General features: G+C 41.8%; 1 protein-coding gene across 1 annotated transcript in view; it reads right to left on the bottom strand.

Moving 5' to 3' along the window:
- The window catches only part of GLDC (glycine decarboxylase), a 153,007-nt gene that overhangs the window by 20,142 nt on the left and 120,604 nt on the right, over positions 1-12,261 (bottom strand). The window contains exons 17-20 of the mRNA XM_007946319.2: positions 9,671-9,796; positions 7,616-7,765; positions 6,308-6,420; positions 2,473-2,614 (exon numbers count right to left, since the gene is read on the bottom strand). Of these exons, the coding sequence (XP_007944510.1) occupies positions 2,473-2,614; positions 6,308-6,420; positions 7,616-7,765; positions 9,671-9,796 (531 nt within the window). The remainder of the gene's footprint in view (positions 1-2,472; positions 2,615-6,307; positions 6,421-7,615; positions 7,766-9,670; positions 9,797-12,261) is intronic.

The raw sequence follows: 12,261 nt of genomic DNA, 5'->3' as shown, positions 1-12,261 counted from the left end.
ATACAATATTTGTCCTTTTGTGACTGACTTATTTCACTCAGCATAATGTCCTCCAAGTTCATCCACGTTATGCGGTGTTTTTTTTTTTATTCAGTTTTTTAACTGAAGCTCTTCATGGTGTCTCTCACAAATGGCCAAACCAGCTCAGGGCATTTCTTTGATTTTTCTGTATGTGGAGAAACATCTCTACTGAATATGTCTGTAATGAATAATCTGTATTTACAAGAAATAAAAAGGAGCTGGGAATTAGGTTCTATTGACAAAGAAGCAAATTATCATTATAATTGTGCTGCCACTATTTGCAAAATAACTTAGAGTCATTTTAAGAAGGAGAAGCTCTACTCTGCATACATAAAGTCACCATGAGTGGGAAACAACTCGAGGGCAACAACACACAATCTCTGATGTGTGTGTGATTGTTGTCCCAGCTTCTAAGAAAGTTTTCATTAAGAATCATAAAAGATGACCTGGCACTGAAGCCACTCCTGGAGGACACATTTCAGCCAAATAATAGATTGGCCTAGAAAATAAATCATAACACTCTCAAGGAATATGCTTCTTAGAACAATCAACTATACAAGAACAAATGGGTAGCATTTGCCCAAAAGCAAAGATGAAAAGGCAAGGAGGGGCAGGGAAATTGGAGGGATGGAAACAGGGAAGGCAGGGTGGAATTGGGGAGCATGCTGGCCATTGTGGGAATAGTAACCAATGTCACAGAACTATTTGTGTAGGAGTTATTGAATGGGAAACTAATTTGCTATGTAAACTTTCACCTAAAACACAATAAAATGTTCAAAAAAATAATAATGAATATCACTCTTAAGTGTACTGTGCTCCTTTAAAAAATCACCTACATGAGACCAAACAGTCAACAATTACTTTAAAATAAAGATGAGAAAGGAAGGGGCAGGGAAACTAGATTAATAGAAACTGAACAATCAGAACAGAAATAATGAAAATGTCCAGACATTGTGAAGAATGCAGCCAATGTCACTGAATAACTTGAATAGAAATTGTTGAATGGGAACCTAAACTTCTGTGTATACCTTCATCGAAAACACAATAAAATACTATTTGGGGGGGGGGGGGAAGAATCATAAAGGCAATAACAGTCAGCCCCAGAGAATCTTCCAGCATGATTTGTATAAGCTGAGTTTGGGGGTTTTGTTGTGCCAGAGGCCACCTTCCTTTAACGAGGGGTCAGTTTGGGAGGGCTACTATAATTAGTAGGAGCTCTGGTAGTGCAGTGCCTAAGATACTTGACTGCTAACCAAAAGGCTGGAGGTTCAAACCCACCAGCCACTCCTCGGAAGGAAGATGGGGCAATCTACTTCCGTAGTGATACCACCTCGGAAACCCAAGGAGGGGTAGCTGTGAGTTGGGTCTGACTCTATGGCAAATAACAACAACAACACTATAATTAGTGGCTGAACAAGAGTCCCTGCCCAAAGCATTGTCTTGTCAGCCCGGGAGATGTGCAGGCCAGTTTGAACAAGAGCTGTGTTTTTTTGGAGAAAGACAAGGAAGCTTGTTCTCCAACAAAATCTAATTACCCAGGAGAGTACAGTTCCACAGGCCCTGAAGGGGAAAGAGGTTTGAGAAACCACTACAGAAGCAAATCCTTGCTATTTTTTCATCTCCTTCTCCAGGCCCCCAGAAAATACAAAGTAAAGAGAGATGTGCTCCTAAACTTTATCCCAGGATCTCAACCAAGTGTCATAATTAGAATGTGCACTCCAATTTCTTACGAAAGGCCATAGAAATCCTACAGGAAACAAAACAACTGGTCAGAACATCCATATGACTCATGGAACAGAATTCTGTCTGGAAAAATATTGTCTGGTTTGTCACTTCCTTTGATGTTAAAATCACTATGAGAACTCAAAGCAGAAGATGGAGAAGAGATGGAATGAATTTGAATGAGGACTTCAAAAAGGTTCGTTCCAGTTCAACCCCCTGCTGAGAATTTACCTTTCCAATTACCTGGGGATCTTGTTAAAATGTCAATTCTGATTCAGTGTATCTGGGGTAGAAATAAGGAACTCTGGTGGTGTAGTGAATAAGGCATTCAGCTGCTAACTAAAAAGTAGGCAGTTTGAACCTACCAGCTCCTTTGAGGAAGAAAGATGTGGCAGTCTGCTTCTGTAAAGATTTACAGCCTTGGAAACCCTGTGGGGCAGTTCTACTCTGTCCTATAGGGTAACTAGGAGTTGGAATCTACTCCAAGGCAGTGGGTGAGGGTGCAAATGAAAATTCTTAGCAGGGGGGTGAATTGGAATGAACTAGTTCAAAGGTCCGATTTAAACTTATGTCTTTAGGCAGATGTTATTCCATCCAAGCCATCAAAAATACTGTGCTCATTGAGTTGTATCTCAGATCTAGATTTCATTTTTAAGCTAGGCAGGAGTCTGCAGTCCCCGTCCTCACCCACACCTCACATCCCTGCCTTGAGCCTACACCAGGCCTCACCTTGATGTATGCCCAGGAAATAGGCAGGATGGAGCTGGAACCCCATGGAGCTGCGCTCACGATGCCCACAGACTGCGTGTCCACTTCTGGCTTCCCTGCAATGATGGGATGGCTGGGCAGGAAGGGGGCAAGATGCTTCTTCCTGTGTTTTAATATGAAGTAGAAATTCGTAAGATGTAAAAGGATCCAGTCCAATCAAGCAGGCATGTGCTGAGCTGTCTAGGGAAGCTCTATACTTAGCAGAGGAACTGACAGCAGAAGGAATCTGACATCTGGTAAGAGCAGTGGCATCAGTAGGACTGGTGTCACCCAGTGCAATAACTCATGGTGTCACCCCCTCCAATAACTCATGGTGTCATCCCCTCCATGGACCTCCTACCTTACCAGACCATACAGAATCCTTAGTAATGTTTATTATCAATTTTAATCATAGAATAATGTGATAAAAACAGTTGTAAATTGCTCAAATGTAATATTTCTTAGATTATATGAATATTAACAACAAATTGTTTTGTAAAATCTTTCTACATTGAATAGCAACATTATTAGTTACAACATTATTAGTATCTGAGCACAAGCCTATTTCTGATTTTTCTCTCTTTTCCTTTAATTACTATTTCATTATCAAAAAAGTTACTGATAAAGGTTTGCAGATGCTATATTATTTCAATATTGTAGCCAAAACATGAGAAAATTTGACAAAATCAGCAACTTAAAAAACACTGGCAGCAACAAAAACAACAGCTTGTAGCGCGTGCAGAAGCGTCATTGCAATTGGGTAATAATGACAGCTCAGACCGGAGCACATTAGAAGGTTCTAAAAGCAAATAAGCATAGAATTTTATTTAGCCTTGTAGGTATAATGATACATATAAGCTAACTACAGGGATGTTATTGTTAGGCACCATCAAGTCAGCTCCAATTCATAGCAGCCCTACATATAACTGAAAGAAACACTGCCTGATCCTTTGCCATCTTCACAATCCTTGCTATGCTTGATTCCATCATTGCACCCTCTGTGTCAATCCATCTTGTTTTCCCTTTTTCTGCTGACCCTCTACTTTGCCCAGCATGGTATCCTTCTTCAGGGATTGGTCCATTCTGACAACATGATCAAAGTAGGTGAGATGAAGTCTGGCCATTCTTGCTTCCAAGGAGCACTCTGGCTGCACTTCTTCCAGGACGTATTTGTTGGTTCTTTTGGCCAAACCAAAAACCAAATTCACTGCCATTGAGTTGTCTCTGACTCATAGCAACCCCTCCTTGGGTTTCTGAAGCAGTATCTCTACACAAGTAGATTGTTAAGTCTTCCTTCTGAGGAGTGGCTGGTGGGTTTGAACCGCCAGCCTTCTGGTTAGCAGTCAAGTGCCTTAGGCACTATGCCACCAGAGCTCCTCATTCTTCTAGCAGTCCATGGTATTTTCAGTATTCTTCATCAACACCACAATTCAAAGGCATCAGTTCTTCGGTCTTCCTTATTCATTGTCACCTTTCAAGTGCATATGAGGTGATTGAAAATACTATGGCTTAAGTTAGGCACACCTTAGTCTTCAAAGTGACATCTTTGCTCCTTAACACTTTCAAGAGGTCTTTTGCAGCAGATTTGCCTAGTGCAATACAACATCTGATTTTTTTTTTTTTTTTTTTTTGACATCTGATTTCTTGACTGCTGCTTCCATTAGGGTTGATTGTGGATCCAAGTAAAATGAAATCCTTAACAATGTCAATCTTTTCTCCATTTATGGTGATGTGGTTTATTGATCCAGTTGTGAGGATTTTTGTTTTCATCATGTTGAGGTGTAATTCATACTGAAGACTGTATGTAGTCTTTGATCTTCATCAGTAAGTGCTTCAAGTCTTCTTCACTTTCAGCAAGCAAGGTTGTGTCATCTGTATATCACAGGTTACTAATCAGTCTTCCTCCAAACTTAATGCTATGTTCTTCTTCATATAGTCCAGTTTCTTGGATTATTTGCTCAGCATACAGATTGAATAGGTATGGTGAAAGGATATAACCCTGATGTACACCCTTCTTGATAACCAAAAGCCTGGTGGTTCAAAGCCACCAGCCACTCCTCAGAAGGAAGATTGGGTGATCTACTCCTGTAGTGATACTGCCTTGGAAACCCAAAGAGGGGTCGCTATGAGTCAAATCTGACTCAACGACAGTGAGTTTGGTTTTGGGTTTAGTATGCCCTTGTTCTCTTTGAACAACAGCCTCTTGGTCTAGGTGCAGGTTCCTCATGAGCACAATTAAGTGTTCTCAAATATTTTTATAAAAAATAATAAATTTCTGCTGAAACACTGAACAAAAATTTTATAGACAGTCTTTTTCGTGTCACCCCCTCTGACAGTATCACCTGGTGTGGTCTGTACCCCCACAACTCCCTAGTAACACACAGGCTAAGAGGCTAAGAGGCAGATGCTCCAGAAGTGCTACCCTATGGTTCCCCTAAGCACTGAGGCAGAGGATGGAGACAGGCAACTAGAAAAGGTGTGCAGAGCCCTGGGCTCACCCCCATGAGAGGGCCTCCCAGCCCCTCTTCCCCACCCTCCTGCCCTGTCTCCTGTCCATCTGGACTTTCTTATCCTCCATCACAGCCCCACCTCTCCTCTATCACACCCCCACATCGTCTCCATCATGGCCTTACCTCTTCTCCATCTTGTCCCTCCCTTTCTCCATCATGGCTCTGCCTCCCTAACCCTAGTCCCACCTCCTCTCTACCCTAGCCCTGTCCATCTCTCTCCTGCACATTTTTGAAGGACTGAAGAAGCTACTCTCACCGTCATTCTCATGATTCAATTTCACATGTGAAAGGTTAGTAAGGGCTGTTGTTGTTGTTATATGCCGTCGAGTTGGACCAGACTCATAGCGACCCCTTAGTAAGGGCTAGGAATTAGTTTATTACTCTTATTCTGATTTTATCCAGTTCTTTATAGGAATAAGGTTTGTTTCTGCCTTACTGATCTCAGATGTAGTAAGAATTCAGCCTGCAAAGTGTTCAACATCTTACACTCAATTCACCTTCAGTGTAACCGTCAAATGATTTTAAAAAAAGACAGACAAGCTACTTGGAAATCTAAGCTGAAGTCTGAAAGGAACTTCCAGGTGGTAACATTCCAGTTCTGATCCACAACAATCAAATAAAGTTTGGTACCCATTAAAGGGAAGCCCTGGTGGCACAGTGATTAAAATGCTCTGCTGCTAACTGAAATGTAGATGGTTTAAACCCACAGTTCCAACTTACCAGCTACTCCTCGGAAGAAAAATGTGGCTGTCTGTTTCCCTAAAGATTTACAGAAACCATGTATGAGTCAGAATTGACTCAAAAACAGTGGGTTTGGTTTTTAATGGGTATAAACCCAAACCAAACCATTGAGTCAATTCCAACTCATAATGACCCTATAGGATGGAGCAGAACACCCCCATAGGGTTTCCAAGGTTTCAGCCTTTCTTTATGAAAGAAGACTGCTACATCTTTCTCCATGGAGTGGCTAGTGGATTCAAATTGCCAACCTTTCAGTTAGCAGCTGAGCACTTAACCGCTGCACCACTGGGGCTCCTAAGTTCTGTATGCGTGGTAGTTAATAAATCTACTTTGTGTATACATGACTGGGAACTCAGTGTGGCCAACCAAACACTGTGGTTATTGCAATCAGTTCAGACTTCTCTTTGTACTTACCCTATAAACACCCCTCCCACTGTGCCCAACTCTCCACAGGCTCACTCCATAGTAAGGTAGCTTTGATTCATAGTACTTTGATAGAAGAATATGGAGTCGTTCTTTCCTTATCAGTCCCCAAAGCCATCCTGAGCCCACTGCCCAGCACTCACACTCCAATGGGCCCCATGCCAGGGCCACCTCCTCCATGGGGAATGCAGAAGGTCTTGTGAAGATTTAAGTGCGAGACGTCAGACCCAAAGTCTCCAGGACGACAAAGTCCCACCTGCCACAAAGGAAAAGGCCAAAGCAAGAGTCGAGAGCATTGAAGGGCACTTTGGTGTGAAGGCTGTGGGGATTTGCAGTACACCTCCCATGCCCCCAGGGGAAAGGCAGACAGTGAGGGGAACTATAGCAGAAATATGTCTGTGATGTTCACAGAAGCTTCAATACTAGCAGAGGTCAGCAGTCAAAACTTGGCATCCCACAGGCAGAGTGGCTTTTGGTTTCTATGGAAACAGCACATTCCTAAGTCAGTTCCTAATTATCCATCCAAGAAGGAGGAGAGGAAGTGCTCATAACACAAGGAAGGACCTCCTCGATACTGAAATAGGTAACTTTTCCCCAGCAGTTCTTCCTCCTCCCTGGGTGCTCATGTTAGGTACAAGGTGCATTAGTGAACAGCCCCATAGGGTGTACTTGATGAAGGGCTAAAGGGCTGTCAAAGAGGACACTGAATGGAGGGAAAGGAAGCAAGGCTGACAATTTTCCAGAGGTGATCCAGATGCTACCACAACACACCTGGCATTCCTTCCACATACATATTCAGGCTAATTTTGAACATGGCCAAACAAAAAGAATCTGTTTATGCTATGGAAGCAATAGACAATCTTTAGACTATGTTTATGAAAGGAACCAGAGAAAAGCAAGGAAAAACAGAAAAAGTGTGAAATGGCAAAGAAACCAAGAAGTTGAAAAGACCCTCAAAGAGCGTATGACACTCCTCTCCTGTAGCAGATCCCCCACAGCATTTCCTCAGAGAGGCAATTGCAGGACTGTCCCCTTGGGATGTAACTATTCAGCTATTTCATATCTGGTGAAGCTGAAGCCAGGGTAAGGGATTTGTCCAAGACCACGAGGACTGGCATCTACCAGGGGCCAGACCTTGGGTCTGAATTCCTTCAGGAAAGGAGTCAGGGAAACTTCTAGAGGGTTCAAACTCCCTGACAAATCTGTCCAAGGAAATTCAGCTCATCTCTTACCTTTATTCTTCTTCTCCAGCATCTCCCATCACTTCCTCTAGAACTTGCACTCCCAGTGAAACTCATGGGCTTTGTTTGAAGCTGGCAATAGTGTTAGCTTTGATTCTGAATTCAGTGTTATATTTTAAGATGACGCCAAAAAGTCAAAGGGGAAAAATCTATTTTTTTTACTTAATCATTTCTCAGAGGGAACTTAGGGTACCCTGTCACATTTCCCACCTGAGCATTCATGTTTGCTCCATCTAGGTAAACCTGTCCTCCATGCTGGTGGATCAGGTCACACACATCACTGATATTCTCTTCAAACACCCCGTTGGTGGATGGATACGTGATCATAATGGCTGCCAAGTTCTCCTTGTGTTTACCCACCTTTGGGATACAGAAAGCAGAGAAAGAAGAAGAGAAGGTACTTGCCATTTACATATATATATATATATACAATTTTTTTCCAAAACTTTTCTTATTTTTTATTGTGATTTGGGTGCAAGTTTACAGAGCAAATTGGTTTTCCATTCAGCAATCCACACACATTCTGTTTTGTGACATTTACTGCAATCCCCACACTATAACAGCATTCCTTCTACTTCCTCCCTGTGCCCTCCCCTTTCCTCCATCCTTCCTTCCCATCCCTTCCCTCTTTCCTAGCTTAATCCCTTGGCAAAAGCTGTCCACTTGATCTCATATTCTTGTGTTCTAATAAGTGCATAACCTTCTGGTATTACTATTCATTCACCTTATAGGCCTATTGTTTGGCTGACAGTTGAGTCATTGGAGTTAAGTTCAATTCGTGGCTTAAAGGGTGCCTAAGAGCTATAGTCTCAGGGGTTCCACCAGTCTTCATTAGACCAATAGGCCTTGTCTTTTTGTTTATGATTTTGAGCTTTGTTCCACATTTCCCCCCACTCTATTCTTATAGAATTAAGAAAGATAAGTCATGGTCTTCTCTTTCCTGGAGGTGTTTCAAAGCACAATGACAACCATAAAAGATCCACAGTGATTACCCTCTTCATAAGTCATTCCCAAGAAATAGTACGGTCCTTTCAGGCTAAGTATTCAAGGTCAAGACCAAAAAGACTATTTAGAAGAGTTTGATATTTTGGCCTCAAGTCTCTAAACTGGTTTTCCTTGGATTTAAGTCATCTCAATAATTACCTCAGACTTCTTTGTTTCTAGACATGTCTGTTCTCACCGTCAATCACTCTAGTTATCTTAACATGCTCACCTCTACCCTTTTTCCCTCCCATTCCACTGAAATTAGAATTCCCACCAGGAGGGTTCCTACTCTGATAAAAAAAATCTCCCTCTTTTTCCCTTTTGAGAGAAGGCAAGCATATATAAAGGCCTGTTCTTGTTTTTAGGTCCCCCGGGTCAGAGCAGGCTCATGTGGAAATGAAAAAGAAACAATTGTATTCTATATTGGAGAGAGTTAATAATTACAACTACTGACTGGCTCAGAATATTTGTGGGAAAAAAGTTTGTGGGTTAGGGAAGGGTGGCGTGGATGGAAGAGATAAGCAGCATTATGTATTTCCACCTTCCTTTTGAAGGTAATTACATGGAGTTCTCAGTTCCGGTGCCTAATAACCCTGGCTGAATTGCATTGCTATTCAACTGATTCCCTTCCCTCTTAAGATGCAGCCTCTAGGTCCGCCAGTAGAAAGCAGATATGGTTGCTAAGCAACCTCTTCCTGGAGATTGGGAGGTTGGAATTGGGGGCTGGGGTTTGAGATAAGAAGGATGGGAATGCTGCCCAAAATTCAGCAGGTGATGGCTGGGTCAGTCACAGACATCTGCAAAACCTACATTTGTGTTCTAATTCCCATCACAAGATGAACTAAAAGTGTGACTGCCAGTTGGATTGTTAATGAGGGAATGAACAGAAGGAGGGAGAAGTTTGGGCAGAAAGAGGCAGGGTAGGACTTTAAGATAGGCAGGAGTATCCTTACTACTTCCATGAATAATTCATTTGAATTAGAGGATGAGGATTTCAGTGTAAATGATCATCCCCCTGTTGGCAAAAGGAGGGGTAAAGCAGACCATGGTCAGCTTTATTTGGGGCCAAAAATATGAGCACTGACTTTTCATTATCCCTACAGAGACTGTTAGCTTTGTTATCTTATACCATTTTCCACCAAGCTATTCCCAGGAGGAGTTGTAGTCTTTTCATTAGAATGCAAGAGAAGATACACTGATGTACTCCACCTGGGCTCTGCTCCCCACTGCCCCTTCCCAATCCAGAATGCTCCCAGCTGCTAAAGGAAAGACAGCTCATACCATGGCCTTGAGGTGGGCTGCGTCGATATTACCATATTTGTCCACCTCCACTGGCTGAATCTTCATGCCTGCCATGTGGGCACTTGCCGGATTGGTCCCATGTGCTGATTTCGGAATGAGGCAAACCTTAGGAATGGAGAGAAAAGAAGGAAGGAGAAAAAAAATATCAAAACACTACTCAGCAACTCCAATCCTAGGTGTATACCTAAAAGAATTGAAAGTGGGAACACAAACAGATACTTGTGCATGGTGTTCATTACAGCACTCTTCATAATAGCCAAAATGTGGAAACAAGCTAAATGTCTATCAATAGATGACTGGGTAAATTGTGGTTACATACAATGGAAATTACTCATGTATAAAGAGAAATGAAGTCCTGCTGCATGCCACAGCATGGATGAACCTGAAAAACATTATGATGAATAAATTTTATCACAAAAGGACAAACATGGCATGATCTCACTTACATGGCGATAAGCAAATACATACAAAACAAAACTTATTAGTGGTTACCGGAGGTGGGAGGGAAGAGGGAGCTTTTGCTTGGGAGGCACTGAATTCATATCAACAGTGGTAGAATGATGAAGAAAAAGACAGGGATGGGGTTGTACCACAACAATGAGTATAATCAGTGTCACTGATATGCACACATAGAAACCGTTGAATTGGTGAATCTTCTATGGAAGGAAGAATTCATTTTCACAGAAATAAGAATAAAAAGGGCTAGTCATAGTGACAGAAAGGTTCTACACCACAATTAAAACACAAATTAAGTTATTATTGTTGTTGTTATGTGCCATTGAGTCAGACCCTACTCATAGCGACCCCTCCTTGGGTTTCCGAGGCAGTATCACTACGGAAGTAGATTGCCCAACCTTCCTTCCAAGGGGTGGCTGGTGGGTTTGAACTGCCAGGCTCCTGGTTAGCAGTCAAGTGCCTTAGCCACTATGCTACCAGAGCTTCCACAAATTAAGTAGGTGCCACATACTTTTATTTAAACTCTTTTTTTTTTTAAATTCAATTATGATTTGAGTGAAAGTTTACAGAGCAAATTCATTTTTCATACAGCAGTTCATACACATTTTGTGTTATGACACTGACTACAAAGTAACAGCTCTCTTCCCACTTCCTCCCTGTAGTTATCTCTTCCCTGTGTAAACTGACCCAATTTAATTACTGTTGTTGCAAAGCTATGTCCAAAAAAAGTTTCCATTTAATCCCCAAATATTGTTCACTAAGACTTTCAGATATCCATACTCTCTTTCCTACCCCAGCACAAGAAAAATAGGCCTGTGCTTTTTCTAACCTCGACTCATTCACAGTACATAGGAAACGCCTTACAAGACCAGAGATTGGAATTGAATTCTAGGAGTGAAAAGCTCACACCAGATCTTCAGTGCTCTGCTCAGTTTGCCCAGGAGAGGTGATAATGGTGGACATAATTTCAGGGTTAACGCTAGGCAACAGATTGGTAATTGCCATGAGAATCATAAACTAAGCATGAAAATCATCCAAACCTTGTCCTCTGTTCCACGATTCTGGCATACATATAAATGAATATCTAGAGCCCACTGGAGGAGTGCCTGGATGGTGCAAATGGTTAATGAGCTTGGCTGCTAACCAAAAGGTTAGAGGATCAAGTCCACCCAGAAGTGCCTTGGAAGAAAGGCCTAGTGATCTACTTTTGAAAAATCAGCCACTGAAAACCCTATGGAGCACAGTTCTATTCTGATATACATGGAGTCACCATGAGTTGGGATCTATTCAATGGCAACTGGTACTGGTCAAGCAGACCCAGTCTGAGGGAACTCAGAAAAAGAAGATGTGGTTCAAGTTGAGAAAATAAGGAAAGCATCTCAACAGTTGGAGCCTAAGCTGGAGCCTAAAGATGAGTTGAATTCTTATGGAAGGAAGATGAGGGATACAATGTTGGAATTTCCAGATTTAAATCCTTTGAATTTCCTCCTAACAGTCATGGAGTGCATGCAAACCTACACATTCTGGCAGATCTAATGATGAATCTCTATGGGAAAGTACATCACCAAGTTTCCCCAACAGATAATAACAAGAGAAGCAGTGATTGCCCAGAAAATAATCCTCCTGCTTTTTATCCCAGAACAATATTGCAACCTCTTAAAGAGAAATGGATGGGCATTATAAAAATGGGCTTATAAAGGGAATACTTAGTTTCCAGCTGCTTCTTCAAAAAACAGTGAAGCAGTCCACTTAAGGAAAACCATGGATATGCAAAGAAAACAAATATGGACTTGGTGTGATGCTCACTCTTCTGCTGATTCAAGGTTTATCCTCTTTTGAAGGACTATTGGTCTCCTGCTGATTATACTGTGCTGTCCTAAAATCATTTTTCTTGTTTAAATGCTTCCCTTATTGTTTTTTTTTTTTAAATTTTTTTTCTAATTTTCTGAGGACCAAAGCTGGAGTCATCTGTCATCTATAGAGCTTGGGTCTCTCTCACAGTTATTCAAGTCCACCAAAAGGATCTAGGAGCTCTGGTAGCATAGTGCCTAAGGCACTTGACTGCTAACCAGAAGGCTGGTGGTTCAAACCCCCTAGCCACTCCTCGGAAGGAA

This window comes from Orycteropus afer, unplaced genomic scaffold, assembly GCF_000298275.1.
Source record: "Orycteropus afer afer isolate SDZICR_OR568_19922 unplaced genomic scaffold, OryAfe1.0 scaffold00156, whole genome shotgun sequence".
Classification (NCBI taxonomy): Eukaryota; Metazoa; Chordata; class Mammalia; order Tubulidentata; family Orycteropodidae; genus Orycteropus; species Orycteropus afer.
Note: the sequence above shows the minus strand (reverse complement) of the source record. Positions and strands in the feature narration are given on the sequence as shown.